This window comes from Clytia hemisphaerica, unplaced genomic scaffold (assembly GCF_902728285.1).
Source record: "Clytia hemisphaerica strain Z4C2 unplaced genomic scaffold, Clytia hemisphaerica genome assembly, whole genome shotgun sequence".
Lineage (NCBI taxonomy): Eukaryota > Metazoa > Cnidaria > Hydrozoa > Leptothecata > Clytiidae > Clytia > Clytia hemisphaerica.
This window is the reverse complement of record NW_027103247.1, coordinates 588,671-609,901: the sequence shown is the minus strand read 5'-3', so window position 1 is coordinate 609,901 and position 21,231 is coordinate 588,671. Positions and strand designations below refer to the sequence as shown.

The 21,231-nt window shown below is 33.3% G+C and overlaps 1 protein-coding gene across 1 annotated transcript in view; it reads right to left on the bottom strand.

The window, feature by feature from the left end:
• LOC136816477 (ubiquitin carboxyl-terminal hydrolase 9X-like) overlaps positions 1–21,231 on the bottom strand; it is a 259,670-nt gene that overhangs the window by 29,338 nt on the left and 209,101 nt on the right. Inside the window, exons 2-13 of the mRNA XM_067072850.1 lie at positions 6,337–6,837; positions 6,068–6,180; positions 5,747–5,859; positions 5,241–5,277; positions 5,017–5,067; positions 4,718–4,833; positions 4,388–4,454; positions 3,629–3,727; positions 3,112–3,197; positions 2,418–2,811; positions 2,062–2,160; positions 1,616–1,846 (exon numbers count right to left, since the gene is read on the bottom strand). Coding sequence (XP_066928951.1) covers positions 1,616–1,846; positions 2,062–2,160; positions 2,418–2,811; positions 3,112–3,197; positions 3,629–3,727; positions 4,388–4,454; positions 4,718–4,833; positions 5,017–5,067; positions 5,241–5,277; positions 5,747–5,859; positions 6,068–6,180; positions 6,337–6,718 — 1,788 coding nt within the window. The 5' untranslated portion in view covers positions 6,719–6,837. The remainder of the gene's footprint in view (positions 1–1,615; positions 1,847–2,061; positions 2,161–2,417; positions 2,812–3,111; positions 3,198–3,628; positions 3,728–4,387; positions 4,455–4,717; positions 4,834–5,016; positions 5,068–5,240; positions 5,278–5,746; positions 5,860–6,067; positions 6,181–6,336; positions 6,838–21,231) is intronic.

Genomic DNA, 21,231 nt, shown 5'->3' with positions numbered 1-21,231 from the left:
AAAGGAAGATGTATTGTATTTTTTCGATTGAGAAGAAATTCTTCATCAATGCGTTTCTCTATTAGATTGATAACACTTTTCGATGTTTTTGTTTCGATGCATGGATGAGAGAAAATATGGTCTGAAACAACATTTTTGCAAAAAAAAACTAATTGGGGAACTTCTCGACTTTCAACTATCGTCAAGCTGTAAACGTGTCGAATTTTCGAAGTAAGAAGTGTCAATTGTTGAAGAATCGATGCTGAAAAGTCAAAGACGCAGTTTTGTGGAGAATTGGGAGAGGCACGAGAGAGCTTTTACAAAAATCCCTCGTTACCTGGTTTAATCAAAGACATTGAAATTCCCTTGTTTTGTTATGGAAAATATTGTTGACAAGTATTAAAGAATTTCAAGTTTTTATGCATGCATTGATAAAAAAACTGTTTGGTTTTCACGAACGAAAGTGCCGAAAGCTGAATTTATATGGTTTGTGTCACGTGTCGTGTGTGTGTCGAGTAGTTTTGTACTGACTTTTTGAAAAGAATAGAATATATAAAGAGCTTATCAAAAAATAGATTTTTTTACGTTTTCCCATTATTTATTCCGAGAGTTCAGTTCTTTTCGGCTGTTTTGTTTTGATTTTCTGAAACTGCTTACCCAAATGTTAGCCAATTTTCATTTAAAGTCGTCCTAAAGCCTCATAACACCCCTCTCTCATTGCATTCTCAATAAATTTTCCGATCCAAAGAGGGGTTAGCCATTTTCAAACTCCTTTCCAATCTCGAGTTATCGCATTTTTTTTGTTTTAATGACGTCATCAACTGAAAATGGCTAAAAATCCAGCCAAATTTGAAAGTCATACTCAAGCCTTATAAACCCTCCCAACTCATTCCCCATAAAATTCACGATCCAAAGAGGGGTTAGCCATTTCCAAACTCCTCTTCAAACTCGAGATATCGCATGTTTTCTGTTTTGATGACGTCATCAACTGAAAATGGCCAAAATTCAGCCAAATTTGAAAGTCCTACTCCAGCCTTATAAACCCTCCCATCTCATTCCCCATAAAATTCCCGATAGAATGAGGGGTCAACGACCTCCCAACTCCTCTTCAAACTCGAGATATCGCATTTTGAAGTTTTTCCCAAACCCGTGACGTCATTGGGTCCCTTTACCCCTAATGTTATCAACGGTCAATTCGCAAATTTTGGAATTTTTGCGGTCAACAGGTACCTTATGCCCCAAGGGTCCCAAAAAAACAAAAAACGTCAATTTTTTCCAAGGGAAAGTGGGTTTTTAAATTTGCGAAAGATTGACACTGCAACGACTTCTTCTCAAAAAACGCTAATTTTCACGAAATTTTCAAAGTTGAAACATTCCAGAGGCTAAACATGGTGGAATAGCGGCTAGACGAAAAAAAAGGTGAATTTCCATTTTTAGCGCCCGCATATCATTGAAATTTTGTAAATTTTGCTTACGCGCATGCGTTTGCCAAAAGAGTCGCACTCCGCTCGCTACTCCGCTCGCTAACGCTCGCTCCGTGCGTAATAAATTTCTCGGTAAAATATTTTGCCGCTTGCTAATCAGTTGCTAGTTCATTTATAAGGGGTTCATAAACTTTATATTAACCAAGATATACCTCATAAAACAATTCACAAATTGATCTGATTTGCTTCAAGGCTGGAATAACCCATGTACCATTGCGCAGCTCCTCTACACACATATTAATCCAACGAAATTTCAAATTATCTCGGTCTTGTGTTTGCGAGCAACTGTAATCCAGGATTTTGATGAATGCGTTCAGGGCTTGGTCCATGATGTCTGTAGGGAGGTCATTGCTGCGTGCCAGTGACCATAACAAGTTCAATACCTAAGGGAAAAAATTATTCTCTTTTTTCATAATTACTTAAAAATCAAAACCATCAAACTGGAGAATCAAAGCCTAGTCAAAGAAAGTGAAATCTCACGAGTAAGAGGATTTTGAGACTGAAACAAAAGGTTAGTTGAAGACAATCAAGCCATAAGGTATGTAAGATCAAATTTAAACAAATAAATGATAAATATTTTATAGCAAAGAAAAAATACTTTATGAGCAATCACTCCTTCTTTATCATCTTCAGCCAGCCTCCGAATCAACTCTAGCAGTTTTTCTTGTTGTTTCTTGTTTGCTGTATCCCAACTTGCCTGAAAAAATAAATGTTTGAAATTTTCTTTACAGAGAACCAAAGAAAAGTTCGAAGAGTCCTTCAGCAAAGATACAAAAACCTTGTAAGAACTCCACTTATAACGATGGTAAAATATTTTTTGTGAATTTCAATTTGAATTTCAAGAAGTATCTCTTTACAACCTCGATTACAATGACAATCACTCTTTTCCCACTTAACGAGGCCGCTTATGCTAATTTATATACCATCAAGGTGTAAGAATTTTCTATTACATACCTGGAATCTTGAAAAGAGATGATCAAGCTGCTCTGCAGAAAAATCCCAGGCCAACTTAGCCAGTAAATCATGAATGTTCTTCACAATGGCTTCATGTTTGCCAAGTTGAGCACACCAAATGGTGTCTAGATCTTTTAGAGTCAATGTCTTTGATTTAATAGTAAACCGTATAATCTTTTCTAGTTTCTCTACATACTGTGGTTGATGAAGATTGTCTTTTAATACAATAACTAGAACATCGTTTTCCTTTAGCCATTTAGCTACCATTTCCAGAGAAAGAAAGTCATCCTCTTCATAATGTCTGTGGTGAGTGTAATATGAAACACTTCCAATCACTCGGTTGATTTCATTTAAAGCATTCATTTTGCCGTTGAAAGGTGATACTTGAAGAAGTCTGAACAGTGAAAGAATGAAGGTAAGTAATTAAGAAATACTCATGTTGAAATACTGCAATTCATGATATGCACCATTGCAATGACTTCACGAAATTAGAACTTTTCTGTTTTTGTTACACCCAATACGTCACTTTTTTATTGTTTAAGTGAGGTATTGGGTGGAAAATTTTAAAAGTTCTTAGAAGACTCTCCAGTGGTGCATATGATGAATAAACCAAACTTAACTAGCGCCTAGAGGCTATCTCAAATAAAGTAAAGAAGTACCACATGATTTAAACAAGGATACAAAAATTTCAAACCTTAAAATCATTTGAAGACGAAGCTTCTCCAATTCTTTACAAAATTCATCTTGGCCAGGTAGTCTTGACATGATGGCTTTCATGCTCTAAAAAAATAAAATAGATGATGTTGCAGTCAAAATTAGGACGCAAGGAAAACATGATTTTGTATACTTTCATTGATTTTTACAAAGAAAGTGAATTATGTGAATGCACAATTTAAAAAATTAAAAAAGACAAATTCACCTTCTCAAAGATAAACATTAGATGTGTAGGATAGAGTATGGAATTGAAAATCTTAAGTTAGAAATCTTATTCAAATGTAAAAGAAAAGTACAATAAAAAGAACATTTGAATAAGTGCAGAAGCATTAAACTTCACGCTCCTTGTACTGTTATTGTAAAAAAAACAACAACTAATTTTTAATTTATATTTGAATAGATCTAGTACCAGTGATCAGCACTATAAACAGCTGTATAACACAATTGATGATGATGTATTTGAATACATCTCTGAAAGTTATGTTTGCAATAAATACCTTGATAATGATAGAAATGGCTTCATTTTTTGACTCCGTCTTTGATTCTTTCTTTAAGACTTCATCAGTTAAAGAATCAAGAAATTTCTTGATTTCATGCTGGAAAAATCATAAACAAAAATATTAAGTCAATTGGAGCGCGAAATACACATTGCGAAAAAAATTAATTTCCATAGTATAAAAAATAAGATCCAAGAGTATTACAAAAACACTGAGATTGCCAGAAAAAAAACAGGATTAGCTTTTTTTTCTATTAAAGATTATTATCCGACGCGCGTAAATAGCGACATTTGATTGGCTTCTTTGCTGTCCAATATTTTCGAATATATAGCTTCCATGGAGGCTACATATTTCAAAAATTGACGTCACACAACGAGTTCAATGACAATTGAGCATCTTCTTTTTGACGTTACGTCACAAAATAAAAATAAGACTTTTGAATAAAAAGCTACCAAGAAACCAGATTTACGGTCTTTAAATTGGAATTATGCTTGAAAACGAGAAAAATTTTAGCGATAAACGGATAATAAACCATTTATTTGGACGCAGTCTCATCCAATATGAAAAATATTGAGCTACGAGAAAAGATATTGGACTCGGCGAAGCCTCGTCCAATATCTTTTCTCGCACGCCCAATATTTTTGCATATTGGACTCGACTTTGTCCAATGACTGCTTATTAATTGATTTAGTAATCCTGATCAGTAGACAGACACCACAATATAGATTTTACAATACTGTTTTTCTGAATATTTCTTACCACGCAAGGAACAAGGTATTCTTCAATTGCTTTTTCAGTTATTACTTCGGAGCATAATCCAAAAGGCCTTAAAAAAATAGTAATGAAGAGAAATGATTGGAAATATTGGTTACTGATATAAAGAAATAGGCTGCACAGGGCTAGTAAGAGGTGAAATGTTGTTTTTTAAAGGGCTTGTATTTTTTTTGGCTAATTCAAGAAATTTCTTGACTGAAATGGGGGTATTGGATGCAAGATGAATGCCAAGGAATTTACGGAGGGATTTGTACATGATCAAGATTTGCTTTCTGTCTTTTAAAATTAATAACAACTTTTAATGCTGATTCTTACTTGATAAGAGCACAGATGATGGGAACATTGAGATTTCCCATGTCACAGCAACGTTTTTTCATCTTCTCAAAACCACCAATGTATCCAAATTGATTGACCAAGTCAACTACCCAACCCTATAATAAAGAACATTAATATGAAAAGAAACTAGAAATCATGTGAATAATTACAGCCCTACGTTTCATTGTAAATACATTCAAATTAATTAAAATTTAAAAAATACACAAATTATTTTTCCATACATATGACAGCCAAAACATTTTTAAAAACAAAAACAAAAACAAAAACAAAAAGCATACTTTGGGTTGTCGGTGGTCAAATGGTTTAGCATAATCTTGCATGTCAGGATTCTAGAAAATATAAAGCAAACCAAGAATTCAAAATCATTCTGGTGGCATTTTAAAATATTCTCATCCAGGCATAATTCAAAGCTAAACAATGTTGGATATAGGAAACAGAGAAAAAACTACTGGAATACAGTCATAACATTTAAGCTGCATATTGACTAAAATATGTAACTTACACTTTCACAATTCCTTGAGGCATTGTAGACATGGAATCTAAAAAAGAGAATGATTTCATCAGGTATTTTTTCTATTCGATTGCAGGATAAGTTGCCGGAGGCTCTGAGGTCCATTTTCTCAAAATATAGACACTTTCAATTACATCATGTCAGCACCTCCCAACTAACCACTCAGTTTCTTTCAAATGACATGGGTTTGACTTGGTTGAAGGTTCGTTCACTTACCAAGTGAACCGCTACAAGCGAGAATTGAACCTCAGCTGCCTGTGCAGCAACCAAAGTTATAATGACCACTATATCATAGCAATTTTATTTACCGCTTCAAAAGATATTTCCATAATTTTACCATCTTAATCTTTGTTCTTATTTTTGCTTAGCCTTGTTTCCCAAAACACAGAACACATATAGAATCAGATCATATGGTTACTTTACATACAGCAAAAATGTGTTATCTGGTGTTATCTTTAAATAGAAATTGAAGAAGTATCAAAGTGTAATTATCGTACCTTGAGTTCGGATTGACAGCAATCGCCAACAAATCCAAAAGTGGAAACCAATCTTGATCAAATTTAACGACGCATAAATCGATCAATTTCTCAGTATTCTTCAAAATGTATTTCTGTGTAAAGAAAAAATTAATGATCAGTAAAACAAACAGCAAGCGAGCAAAAACTGTATTTTTTTACGTACAAAGCAATGACAATGTGATCAACCTGATCAATGACATTAAAACCAACAAAATTTATTGTTAAAAATAAAACGTACGCATTAGCATAATTTGAAATGGCAGTTTGACTAATCTGTTTGCATAACTAGATATTACTTACATGGATTTCAAACTTCCACGTGCTAACTGCATCATCAAGAAGGATTTTATTGAATGATATTGTCATTCCTTCTTTGATAAATCGCTGACAGTTTTCACTTTTCACATCCAAACCTATAAAAAATATCACTTTCAATTAAAGCCTTTATGTCAAGAAAAATGATTTCTATTTTCAGCTCAGTCCTAAAAATTTGGATTGAGTTAAACATGAGAGTAACATTGACATAATCCATAAGTAAGACAAAAATATGACTGAGAATGAATGTTTACCTTTCTTTGCAAGTTTTATGGTTGCATCCATCAGAATTTCCAGTTCAGCTTTTGGAAGAACAGGGATAATCCATTTAGGTTTATTGACCATATCATCCAACTTTGCCAGGGAATCATGGGGAAAAACAGGGTTTCCATTTTCATCATAATCGTCATCAGTAATAATAGAAACATCTTCCTCTTCTTCAATTTTTGGTTTTTCAATATGTATACTATTCACTAGTTCTTCAAGTTCAAGTACATTTTGTTCTGGGTTAATTTCTTCTTTCTCTGATGACACACTTTCAACATTTGTGACAACAGGCTCTTTAACATCTGCTTCTTCATTTATAGTCTTCTTCAACTCAGGCCCACCTGAGCTAGTTCGAGGGTGGACAGTCATGCCCGGTTGCGGGCTTTGTTTAACCTTTCTCGCAATCTTTACAGCTGTGATTTAAAAACCACACAACACTCATCTGGTGTTGGCTTATAATGTGTATTAATTAAATCATCTCTGAAAGACTGAACAAAAAGTAGTTTTTGTCAAACATACGTAAGTAACAGGTCAAAATAAACTACGGAAGTGAAGATCATAATGAGCTAGTAAAATACTATCCATTATAACATACTGTAGAAATTCAATGCAAATGTTACAAACACAATGATTTAATGGGAGCATTTTATTTAAATGACAAAATGTCAATGGATATGAGATTATTTGAATATTGATCAAATCAAAGTAACATCAAAATGTTTTTACATGATCAATATGATATTGAAAACACAATTGGCTATAGATTGAAAGGTTTTGGAAATTGTTCATACATCATAGATAATGGAAAGTGTTTAGGAGTTAGGATCAAGAAATAAAAAAAAAGCCAGATAAAAATATTTAAAATTTAAAATTATTTACTAATCAAGACAAGAAGACCCTATAGAAATCAACTCATGATGAAATAATGAAGTATACAGAACTTTAATAAATTCACCTAAGGCAAGTACTTTTTTATTTTCTGGTTTATGGACATTTGGAGATGATCTTTTGGACCGGAGGATGGAAAAAAAAAATAAAAAAATAGCTCTTTCTAATATTTTTAATGTTGGAGAAAATGCAAAAAATACGTTTTGAGAAAACTTACATATACCAGAAAATCAAAGAACGTTTTTAGTAGAGAAATTGTGTTTAAGTGCCATTAAAGAAAGCACAGGACCCTTTTATTTGCCCTTTCTGCTTAATATGTAATTTTTCCTAAAAAGTTTCCTTTTCATTGCTGATCATTAAAGGATCAGAAGAGCAGAAAAATATTTGTGAATTTCAATTTTATTTTATTTTTGCCAAAAAAACATCGGCGATTCCGTAAACCAGAAAATCAAAAAGTAATTGCCTAATGCTAAATGTAAAATTGACCTGGGAAAGCATCCTGGTATCCCTAATGTAAAAATTTACTGATGGCCACAAATAAGAAGTTTGAAAAAGCATACCTTGGAATTCTACTGTACAGTACATTTTTTAATTCAAAAACAACAAGAAGACGTATATTTATTTTCTTTTTTTGAATAATAAATTTTCTTGACTTCAGCAAAAACACACACACACAAGCTTCCTTTTTTGACCTTTCTCAGTCTGGTTTATTGATTTTCAATAGAAACAGCAGTTATATATTTATTTTTCGTTTGGAAAAAACAGTTTAAAAATTCTTTATAGAAGAATAAATGTTTCACTTTAAGGTTGTGATTCTTCCGCAGAGCATTATAAAACTATTTTTAGTAGTCTGAAAATTTCTACAGAATTTCAAACAGTTTGTTAGTTATGGAGATATATCTTGAAAAGTTTAGACATCAGTATTTTGCATTCCCAAACCAAACTTGCTTAAGGAATAGCTCCCTCAGAAAACCAACGATCTTGCTGGTTTTCAAGTAAACCCTGAGATCTATCTATCTGAAATAAAGTCTGTAGCCCCTTTTTTAACCAAACTCTCAGATTTCTTAAAATTGTGAATGTTCAATCAAGTAAGATCAATTTACAACCTTGGATAACCCAATTTTATAACCCAGTTTTAATTTTACAGGTGTTCCTGTTTCATATCTGACACATATTTTACATCAGGAAAGTGTCTGCCTATTGTTTTATAATGCTGATATTATTATTAGTTAGACGGTCTTCTCGAGTTGGGATACGGGATATACAGGGTCAGTAAAAACCATATTGGTGGCGAGGCTTCAGAACTCTAAGCAGATATATACAATAAAGAGTAAACTGTAAAAGCAGGATAGATGAAAGTGACATTTTATAGCATCGCAATCGAAAGTCTTGCTCAATCCATATCAACCCAAGAAAATTAAAAATCAAAATAACTTATTTAAAGATTTGCTGCATGCTATTGACACAAACATTCTCAATTACTACAATTCATGTCTTTTCCCCTTGTTTTATTTTTTCTGTCTTTTCAAAACAAAGCATTCGAATTTTGAGCAAAACATTTGAAAGCGCATTCGTCAATATGCAATATCTTTTTTTTTTCTCAATCGAATGCGAGGAATACAGATACGGTTTATATCCCACCTCCACGTGATGTCTTTCGACCAATGGAATTGATAGAATCATATGCGGGATAACAGCTGATATGGGCAGTTCCAGAAGAAAACCATTACCCTTTCAGTCTAGATTTAAACTCCATATCAGGATTAGAAACTAGGCTAGTCTTACCTCTTTTATTGTTCTGTTTGCAACAATACAACGCTGACAAGTTTACACAACACATTGACAATTAATCTCTGTGATATATTTATGAGCATGAGTCTGCTAATGTCACCCATTTTTGGTTTTGTCAACTTTTCAACTTTAAGGCTCCAGTGAAAAATCTAGGTGCATGCAATAATGATACCAGCTGATGTTTTTTATCAGTCTTGATACTGACAAGCTTAAACAGTCATTTTTTTCACTTTACAAAGTACACAATTTTTTCAGGACAGCTTTTTACATCAAAATGTGAACGGAAAATGAGGTTTTTAGCAAATTGTCTAAGTTCATTATTTAATAATCTAGGCCAATCATGTCTGATCATACTTAATTTTTCTTTTTATTACAGCCAAGGGATATGAAAAACAAAATCTACAAAAAGATTTTTCAAAATGAAGTTTTTCCCAGAATAAATGCAAAAAGTTGCGGACATAACTTTTTCCGTTCACAAAGTTATGTCCGCACACAATTGATTTGCTAGAGAAGTGAAAGTGTTAATATCTACAGTTATTTGATTTTTAACCCTTCCCATCCATTAGAGAACCAAACCAAATAACACTAAAATACCAGTTGTCCTTCATTGAAAAATATTCCATTTTGAAGTGAACAGGGTATGATTTCCGTTCACAATTTTGAGTTATGTCCGCACATTATTTTATCCTTTAAATTTTCAAAGGAGTTATTCTTACTCAGCTGAATCATTTTTCTATATCAAGGGTCATATTTGGGGTCATTTTATACAAATTTGAAGTCCCAAAGGCTATTTGTTGGGAGACGGTGAAACAAAATAGTTTCTCCAAAAATTAGTTATGTCCGCAACAAAAAGTTATGTCCGCAACAAATCATGAAGTTTTCTCAGCCCCCAAACACCATTTTTAGGTTTCTTTGACAAATTATTGCATTTGAGGTCATTATAAGTTGGTTAAAACCAGAAAAAAGTCTGATAATTTTCCATTGGCAAGATTTTAGTTTTTTCACCTCATATCATATGTATTTCATGTTGCGGACATAACTATTTTGTCTAAAATGTTGCTGATAAAGTGTATTTGCAAGCTGGCATGATGTTTTATTATATGGAAGTAGTGCTTAGGCTATTAGAAATAGAAAACAAATACTCTGATGCCAAGTTGAGGTCCAAAATTAAAATTTTAACAGAAAAATAACCTTTTTGTTTCTTTGAAAATGACGGTTCTGAGCCTGCGAGCTTGAATAAAGGATAAATCATGCATTAATTTGCATATTAAATTCATTGTGTAGTGTTCACACAACATAATCTACTACACATTCACTTACAGACTGGTTAGAATTGCTCCAATAGTTCAAAACAGAGTCATATTCTGTAGCAAATTGTATGTTGCGGACATAACTATTTAAATTATTTTATCAGATTTTTGACCCCCTTAAGCAGTTATGCTAACACTTTGACAATACTAAAGAGTTACATTTGTAAAAACCATGCATTTCCTTGTTTTTTTTTAATTTTTTGTGGTCGTTCTTCTATTAGAAACATGAGAAAGTTCTAATATCATTGATAAGTCTTCTTTTGTTCTTTTCAAAGAAAAACATGTAATAACTGAAATCAAACCAAACCAAATCTTTTGGTTTTATATTGATTTAGTCTCTATAATATTCCTTAAATTTTGGCAATAGAAAAAGACACTCCAAAATCTTTAATTAATGATGTATAATGTTCTATGGTTCTACCCTAAGAAGAAAAAGTTATGTCCGCAACACAGCATTATTATACATTTAACCCTTTCTATTGAAAAAGTTTAGTGACTCTCAAGGAAAAATCACATTTAATGATTATGAAAATGTACAACAGTTGATGTCAAGCTCAAATCTTAACTTTTAAGATTAGATTTTAACAAAAAATTATATATGATTGGATTCTCTTTTACAAACAAATCTTCAATTTTCAGGAAATCATAGTTACAAAGACCTTTCAAGACAACAAATTTCAATGATTAAGTTTTGGTTCAAGTACAGCAAAGTATTAAAAGCCAAATAATAACTCAATTTAATGTTTATTGCTGATTTTGAATCAAATTTAACAAAAAGTTATGTCCGCAACCAACAAGGTTTCATTTTCTAATTTTTATTGGCTAACTGAAATATAGCAAACTTTTGGTTTTTTGGAACCCTTGTGATGAGTCCTTCAAATCTAGAATGAAATTACCTGACCATAGCCAGTTTTCTTTTCATGAAGTCAAACTTTATGGAAATATTTTTTAGTATTTTAGATTTTATTTTGAAAAAAGTGTCAGAATTTGAAAAATATGCCATACTGGAGGGTAAAAATTGCTTTTCAATGCAGCTTAATATATTAGCCATGAACTGAAATCTAAGACAAGTATTAGATAATGCATATTTTATCTCAAATAAAGTGTAAACTACAAAGAGTTTTTTGCCAAATTTGTCTGATTATAACTACTCTAGGTTAAATTTATGGACCAAGCCAGTTTGATTAAGCCCTGATACTTATGTTTTCTGAATATTGAAGTCATTAATAAAAAGATTATCCAGGAATAAAAGTGAAATTCAAAACTTTATTTTTTCCAAATTTTTTCATCTATTTGGGTGACATTACCAGACTCATGCTCTTATATCAAAATCTGCAACAAAAACGTTGTCTCTTCTACAAATTGCTTTGTGGTGCTCCTTCGCGGACTGTTTACTTAATTTCCACCAATGAGATTGCTGCATTTCAAACGGCCCTACTTTTTGGCGCTTGTGGCCTTTCAGTGTCATTAACTTCCAAGCCTGAAGGGCTAGACTCGAGACTCCTGGATGGGAATGCCACTTATTTCCCATCTATAATAGTTGTTTTGGAGAACGTGGTGATCTTTTGAAAAACTAATTACTCCACAACAGTTTTCTAGAGACAAGATAATTTATAATGTTTTTATTAGCTGAGGGAAAGTAATGTATGCGGAGTATTTTATTATACAATAGGCTGTCGCATTCTCCAAAAAAACTACGTCCGCACATGGTTCTTATACGAATGCCGGATTGAAAGTAAAATCTATCGCTAGATTTAAAAAAATACAGTCCTCAAAAACAAAGGAACGGCTAGATACAATCTAGGCGCCTTTTAGATGGGAAATAAATGGCTTCACCTTTTCTTGCCTGGGAAAGGTTAGAGATTCTACTCTAGCCCTTTGGGCTTTAAACTCAATGTTCAGTGCATGTCTTGCCTGAAGGGAGGTTATAAAATCTCACCCTTCATAGCACCTCTTTTATTTGTTCAAATCCGTGATCGAAAGGTGTAGACTTCAATTCTTTGAAGAAAGCAGAAATTTGATGCAAGAGTTAATTGAATGAAAGAAGAACTTAAAATCATTGAATTAAAGCTTCAAAATCGTAAGTATTTTCATTTTTAAGAATTGGTGCAAAAAAGTGAAACATGGAAAAGTTTCATCTTTTATTGTTTTAATTGAAATGGAGGATTTGGAAAATTTTCTGTTTGTTTTTTTGCACAAAACCCCTGTTACTATAGACAGGCACCCTGTTGCTAAGATGTTGGCTTGAAATAAAAAATGAAACCACTGAAAACGAAAGTAAAATCGGACCGCACTGCAAATCCTGTAATCTTGACAATATAGCATAGGAGTTTTAGTTTATACTGCCTGTGGACAACAAGGTTTTTTGGAGTTTTTTTTTCACTTGGAAGTCCTGAGAAATTTTGAAAAGGTTCCAGAAAATGCAGGATTTTCTTAATTATTTGGACATCTGTATCAAAAAATCCATAAAATTTGTTCTACCGGGTGTGCCACAAATATGTTACACTCTTTGATTTGATATTTTAGGCAGTAGAAAAGAGATTTTTCAAAGATTGTTTCGGAATCATTCAGAGGAAAGCCTAACTTAGCCTTTTTTTACATTTTTTTAAATTGACATTTTGGGTTTTTGAACATAACTTTTGAACCAATGAAGTAAAATTAAAAAGTAATACACCAAATTTCAGCCAGCATCTTAGCAACAGGGTGCTCGCCCATAGTTACAGGGGTTTGTGCAAAAAACCAAACATAGAAAGTTTTCCAAATCCCCTATTTCGATTAAACCAATAAAAAATGAAACTATTATACAGTACCTAAGATTTAGGATCACAGATTATAACAAATATAATTATGAAGGGTGAGATTTTACAGAGGCTACGGATACCAAAAAGATGGGCTGTGTGAAATGCGGGGCGACAATCTCATTGGTGGAAATTTGATAAGGGGAGCCTTCCAAACTCAGACTTGCCAAGGAAAACGTCAAATGGACATTTAGTGGGGTAGGGGTATAATTTGTTGATGTTCTTTTGTGGCAAAGAAGTTTTCACCAGAAAAATCAATTTTAGAGAAGTTCATTTCCATGTTTGTTTTTGATCGCTTTGGCTGTTTTGAAAACCATAACAAACTGCCCAATGTTTATGCCTCGAGTTCTCTTAGTTTGACTACCTGCGCGGCGCACAAATTTTTGCAGATGGCCGTTTTTTTCTGTTGCTTCTTTATATTATGGAGATACGGAGATCAGTGAAATAGTTTAGAAATTATCTCCGTTATTTTGTAAATGTAAAATATACTGTAAGTTGGTCTAATATCGACATCCCTCGTCTAATTCCAACACCCTTCTTTAGAGAAAGGAATAATATGAAAGCTTGAATCCATGATTGAAAAAGGATTATTCCTCTCTGACCACTAAGCAAAGAAACCGTTTCAACCTTTCTATAAATTTCAGCTGATAAAAAGGGTTTCGGGATTAGAGGAGCGGTGTCGATATTAGACCAAGTTACGGTACGAGCCGTAGCAAAAATAAAGATGGCTGACCAAACAACGATGGAATTTTATATAGATATGAATTTTATCCCCTCTAAACAGCTGCAAAGGAGCGCCGGGCAATCAGTGAAAAAGAGATCACTTTTTGTTGCAAATTTCGATATAAATTTCTCTAACAGGGATTACCCTAACTTGGTCTAATGTCGACATTCCTCCTCTAATTCTGACACCCTTTTTATTAGCTGTTAAATTGATAGAAAGGTTGAAATTGTTTTTCTTTGCTTAATGTTCAGAGAGAAATAATTCTTTTTCAATCATTGATTCAAGCTTTCATTTTATTCCTGTCTCTAAAAAGAAGGGTGTCGGAATTAGAGGAGGGGTGTCGACATTAGACCAAGTTACGGTACTTGTCAATGTGGTGTGTCAACTTGTCAGCATTGTATATTGTTGTTGTTGTTTTTTTTTGCTTTTTTTCTAAACTTGCATAGCCATCAAACGACTGACCAATCAAAGCAGCAAAATTTCAAAACAAATGAACTACACAGCTCCGCTCGCAGCTCTACTCTACCATTTTTGTTTTGATTTAACTTTGTATTTTAATGACCAGCCAGGTCATTAATTAAGGGGTCACTCACATATAAATTCTTCCCACGACTAACGTCAAATTTACGCAAAGGGGTGGGGGGTCAGAGTCTGTGAGGCTAGGAAATCTCACCAAAAATATCGATTTTTGTGATGTTTATTCCGTGACAAATGTTACTTTCCATATTTCTTTTCTTCCTTTTATTTACCTAAGTATTCGTTGGGTTTGCTATTTTTATAGAACAATTTTAACCAAAACAGACGGCCCGATGTTTATGTCCTGTGTTCTTTTTGTTTAGACGGTCTGTGTGGCCCTTGAATTTTTTGAGAAATGCCGCTATTCTGTTGATTATGATTACGGAGATAATTAATTCCGGCAATTTTCCGAAAAAAGTTTAGAAATTATCTCCATTATTTTTTAAATGTAAACTGAGCAAGCCGTAGCAAAATTAAAGATGGCTGACGAAACAACGATAAAATTTTATATAGAGTTTCATCGATTTTTGATCATTTTTAAACTTTGAAGTTAAGAGGTGGGGGTGGGTGGGTCTTCAAATAGACCTTTGCACCTTTCCATCCGCCATATTGAATTGTATGCAAAAATTATGGTGGCTGAATTGCCGTGGTGAAATTCCCCAGAAAGTATGCAAAACATATATGCAAAAAGAAAGTATTAATATAAAACTTACATGCATAATTGGCATTATATTCTTAAGTGTAATCTTGTAGAAGAAAGATAAAATTTGCTTCTTTTGAAAACTAGAAATTATCAAATTTGCTCATCTCTTAGAAGTAGAACAAGCACTTCAAAAAACCATAACATTAGACATAAACTCAAGCTGAAAAATCACCCGCAAAGGTACAAAAGTAATCCTTATTCGGCTGATGTTAAATTATTCTGATCTCCTGGGAATAGAACCACCAAACGATCAAATCAAAACATTGATCTGAACCTGCTGAATGTGTGATGTCATAATTACTGCTTTCAGTTTGCGTGTTTTGAAAGTTTGATGTGTGTACTCTGCCATGGTGGAATTTTTTATTGGCATGAAAACAGAATATGCAATGTCTTTAAGAACAAATTTCTAAAGGCTTTTGTTGTTCTGTAAATATTTCTTTTTGGATTAAGATTCTATCTTTTATTGGTCTAATGATTATAATATTCCGTCAACTGCTCCAACTTGGGACTATCTTACGCAACATGGGACGGCCATTCCACCACCATTTCACCGAACCTCCAAAGTCATTTGATTTGAGTTTAATGAACCGCGTGTTAAAAATATGCGATTTCTCTTTCGCACTGAGTAGGCTTTTAAATGGAAATATGAAATAATCTGTAGTGGAACACGCGCAAGTGTCCGGAACAAAGAAGATCAAATTAGTGGTAAAACGATTGAGCGTTTGACGTCACTCACGTGGCAAGTTACACACTCGCTATTTGTTAAATCCCATTGGGCGGTAGGCGGTTAGGCGGCAGGCGTTCTCTAATTCTCCATTCGGCATTCAGTTACTTTGAATGAAAACAAAAGTCAATAATTCGGTAAATTAATAAACTTTGGTGGATCTATCAAAACAAATTTGTTGTCAAAGAGATTTGACAGTAAGTGAAAATACTGGACAGATATAAAAAAGTCCCATGTTGCATACACTCGTCCCAAGTTGGAGCAGTTGACGGTTTCTTTATAAGATGCTTTGTTGTCTTTTTAATCTTTGTGTAAACTTGCATTTGTTTTGCATATTTTCCACAACTAAATCCAACCACGACTTTTTCTTTCCTCTATTTTTGCATACAATTCAAGATGGTGGATGGAAAGGCGAAAAGGTCTATCGATATGTGAGTGACCCCTTAAAGGTTATGCATGTTAGCCTCCACTGATGCAAGTTACCCGACTTCATGGTAAGACTACCGAAGGTTCCCTAATCCTGATATGGGAGCTTAAGATTAGACTGCAAAAGTTAATTATTACGGAAATCCATTTTGTCCACAGGGGGGTAACAAAAAAAAGCAAAAAAATGTTTTTCTCTTCCTCTTTCTGATATCAATCTTGACTTTGCTTCACATTTCATCGTACCACCAATCATGAGAAATAAAAAGCTTGTGAATTAAAATTATTGATGAGTAAGCAAACAATATCACTCTTATTTAAAAACGAAACCTTTAAGTTATGTTGAAACGATACGCCAACCACAAGTCATCCTTCGCCAACGAAAAGTACGAAAAAGAAACTGAACTTTCCAAGGAGATTTGGAGGTTGAAACGAAAGAATCGTGCCCCAAAGATTACTTGGAAGACAGTCCGTAAATGTCCACCTTTCAATCGTGCTTCGCTGAAATGTTCACTCTGCCTTAGCGAAAAATTAGAAATTGCCACATTCGACCAACCCGAGAAACTGTTAAATTCAAGGAATGAACTGATCTCGAAATGTCGGCATGTGAATAAGTTCACCCTCAAACTCCACGACACCAAAGACTGAAATGACGTCAATTGCTTTGACGAAGACTCTACAGTGCACAGTATATTTTTGTAAACTTGAAACAAATTTTTTGTATAGAATTTTTGACTGAAGATCGTGACGAAAAGTTGCGTGAAACTTTAAGTATCAAACAATTCTTATCTCAACTTCAATTTATTGTGTAAGTTATGTTGATAAATTCAAGAAAATTTTTTGAAAAATGTTAGCATATCAAATTGGACAACTAACAGACTAAAAGTGAAAAAAAAGTGAAAGTAAAAAATTTTAAAAAGTGTTGATGTTGCTTTCTGGTCTGTTGGTTCTCTGCTTGTTGCGAAAGCATCCACCGAAGGGGGACTTCAAAATATCTGTTCTGAAGGCATGTTCCAGCTAGATATGGCGGTCTGTTCTTAGTGAATTAAAGAAAAAAGTATGCTGGAAAAAAGTGGTCTGTTCTACTGAAGATTGGGACCAGCTGGAAAAATATGGTCTGTTCTACTGAAGATTGGGACCAGCTGGAAAAATATGATCTGTTCTTATGAAAAAATAGTTTGATATTCAAAAAAGAAAGTGTCTAAGAATTTCCTATCTGTTCTGAGGGAATTTCAAAAAAGTCAAAAAGTCTTCGAGATATTTTCTTTTCCTTCTGAATGCTGCCTGGAGTGGCAGGTAAAAATTCTCCATCTGTTTTACAAAACATCTGGAAATTATTGATCTGTTCGCACAGATATTTAAAGTTTAAACTGTTAGCTGGAAATTAAGTTTCTGTTCTTAAAAGTCCTTCAATATCGAGCTGGAATTAGCGATCTGTTCTTTATAAGATTTTGTCAGGTAGATAAGAACAGTTAACTCGCATAAAATCAATCGCCTAGTAATTTCGTACCTGTTCTGAAAGTTTTTTCACCTCCTAGCTGGAAAAATATATCTGTTCTGAAGTAAAAATTTCTCTCCTGAAAAAGGAGAAACTGTTCTTAACTTCGGGGAAATCCTTCCAGCTGGCAAATAAGAACAGACATTTGCAAATTTTAGGTCGGTGGCTGCTTCTGTTGTTGAGCAGGTGGACATGTTCATAAAATAAGGCAAGCTCTGTGACATTCAAAAAATAGGAAAAATTGGTCTTATGTTGATAAAACCTTCAAAATAGCCTCTACATCAATAAAATTTTTTGGCTAAAAAGGTAACAAAGGTCCAAAGGCACTAGAATTGAAAGATTTTGGATTTGTAGGTTATTTTGCCAAAAACGGCTAAAAATGTAACATTTTCATTATAAATGACCTAAATTTTTATTTCAGGTGAAAAAAATTAGAGCAAGGCTTGGAAATGAAACTTTAGTATGTTAACTTCCCGCTGTTGTTATTCGCGGAAATTGCATATCGTTAAACTGAAGATATTGGCTAAAGAAGTAACATGCTCAGAAAATCAACTTCTATTCATAATTTCAATAATTTAGAATTTATGGAACTTAAACAATTACCATATACTATCTAGACTATAAACTTAGCTATGGAAATACCTTAAATTGGCTTATTTCTTGTTAAAATACACATTTTGGCTAAAATGTAACAAAAACAGTGTTCGACCAATTTCAAGATTTTATAGTTTCAAAATTAAAGAATTGGGTTCAACAGAATTCAAAAATATAAAGGATTGTTTTATTACTTGTCTTAAAGTCAAAGTTTTTAATTATAGGCTCATGTCTGGCTAAAAGTGTAACAAATATAACATATTTTTGTTTTATCGAAAACGTCATAATTCATAAGTAATGCTGAGCTATGGAACTTCTGAAAGTTTTTTCTAAAAAAAGACTTATATAATGAGTTTTAATAGAACAAAATAAGTTATAAAATAAGAACTTCAAGATAAAACATTCTTAACTGGAATAGGCTAAAGTGTAACAGAACATATTATATTGTTGTCTTAGTTGTTTTAATAAAAATGTAATTAAGAAGTAATGCTAAGCTATCAGCTATGGAACTTCTGACATCTTCTTTAAAAAAACTAATGAACTTATGGAACATAAAAAATTATGAAATAAGTACTTCAAGATAAAACATTCTTAACAGGAATAGGCTAAAAGTGTAACCATCAAAAAATGAAGATTGAGATTGATATCCCATTAATTCAATGAAATTATCGTGTTTCCCCCATGTTATACTGACAGCCAAGCTTCGGCAAGTATGACTTCTGTTACACCTCTCATTGCAAAGTGATGTTGCAAATATGATTCATGTTTCAATCAACCTTTTGTAATACTTATTATTACAAAAGGTTGATTGAAACATGAATCATATTGATAGTGCTGTTAAACAACTTGTTCATTCCCCAGAAACGGCTAAAAAAGTAATAAAATTGGATATTTCTTCCCAATTTTGTTACAAATTTAGCCAATTTTGGCTGATTAATGAAAATAAAGGCTTTTGGAAGGTTCATCAAGTGAATTATCTGTCATTGAGATGCTATTTTTGAGATGTGAATTATGTAACTTAGACTAAAGTCTGAATACCAGCCAATTTAATAAATACTTCTATCAATGGGCCTGAAAAGGGACCATTATTAGAGTTATAGGATTGAATGTTACCATATTAGCCAGTTTGTCCTATCATTTATTGGCAAAGTCATAATATTGTCTAAAACAATGCATGAACTAAACAATATATTGCCTTTTGACTAAGGATTCGTTGTTATGTTGACAAAATCTGGCTTAAATGGAACAGCACATTGGGATATTTCAGCCTTGTTACACCATTAGCCGATCAACTTTTTAACCCAAATGCATTACCAATAGCATCCCCTTCAACCCCCTAATGATGCTAATGTACCATTTTTTATGTGAATATTGCCTAATAGCTGTTTTAGAGTCATTAGCCAGCTTTTCTAAAATTTGCAATGTTACATCATTAGCCAGAATTCTGGCAAGATTCAAATTGTCATAACTTGAAATATACTAAACTATAGAAATCGCTGTTACCTAATTTGCCAACAGAAATCTAATGAGCTAACCATCATGTTATTCTTTGAGAAGGATCAAATTCTGTTAGAAAGATGTAGGCTAATTTTGTAACATAGGTATGAAATGTCACAAAAACCTCAAAAACTTGCCTTTTTTTATGAACATGTCCAGGTGGGAGTAGTGCCAAAGAGGACTTGTGACAGATAAAGAGTTAAAATGACATACACTTTCCAATTATTGTACACAAAATGGCCTGGTCATGATGATTACACGAAACTTGCAAATTCAAGTACAGTAAGCAAATCAACAACTGCCATTTTGTTTTATGTGAAGTAGCGACTAATGTTCATCAGTCAGAACCCCGAACGTCTTTGAGTCCGTGCGAAGTACAGCACCTCGAATCAATTTGATACAGCTTTTAGCCGGATTAAAATCACCCCCATGTTTTATGCAATTTTTAAGACTTTCCGGTCAAATATGTTATCTGGAACTTTTGTGTTGCTAAAAGGCTAACAAAGAGCGAACGTCTGTAATGGATGGAATCCGTAATGTACGGGAGAGGATAATTACAAGGTCTCAAAAGAAGGTTGTCTACTGCTCATTCCGACATCGACTTATAACCTGACTGAAATTCGAGCCGTTACTAGCAACCCTGCGGGGCCCAAGGCGCCGAGTATGCACCCGGCACAGTGCCAAGCCGTTACTAGCAACCCTGACCCTACCTAACTGTTACTTAATCAATTCCAAACAACAAAACCCCTGGAAAATTTAAAATGTCGGAATGAGCAATAGACAACCTTCTTTTGAGACCTTGTAATTATCCTTTTCCAAAAGATACTGACAAAACATTGCGTTGCATTGCACCACTGGAGGGTATTTTTGGATGTTGGATCATCTCTCCAGTCCAGGGCATTATATAAAATTTTGGGGTCAATATTTTTTATCTTATTTTCTCCCCCTCCCCATATTCAAGAAAATAGGTTTTGTAAAACCTTCTATGATATGTATGATGAATTATCAAATAGAAATATGATGGAACGGCATGCTTCTCCTTCTTTGCACTGTAAGTATAAGTAAACTAGTGTATATGTATAAGAATTGCGAAGCGATCCAGGCAAGTCACTCGATTCGCAAGTTGCAAGCAAAATATTTAGGGTCACACACTAGAAATTGCAAGTTAAAATTTACTTCTACGGATTTGAGGAAAATTATATGATTTTTTTCATGAATCGTTGTGAAAAGTTCAATAATCATTTGTCCGCCCTGAGCCTTGAGTATTTTTATTTCTTAGTTTTTGTTTTATAGACTCGTTTTACTTCCGGTTTCGAACTCCTTGCGTTCAAAATCGAACTTTCGAATCTTTCTAATTTTAAATTTCGAACCTTCGAATAAAAATAACATTTGAAAACTTTTTTCCTAACATAAACA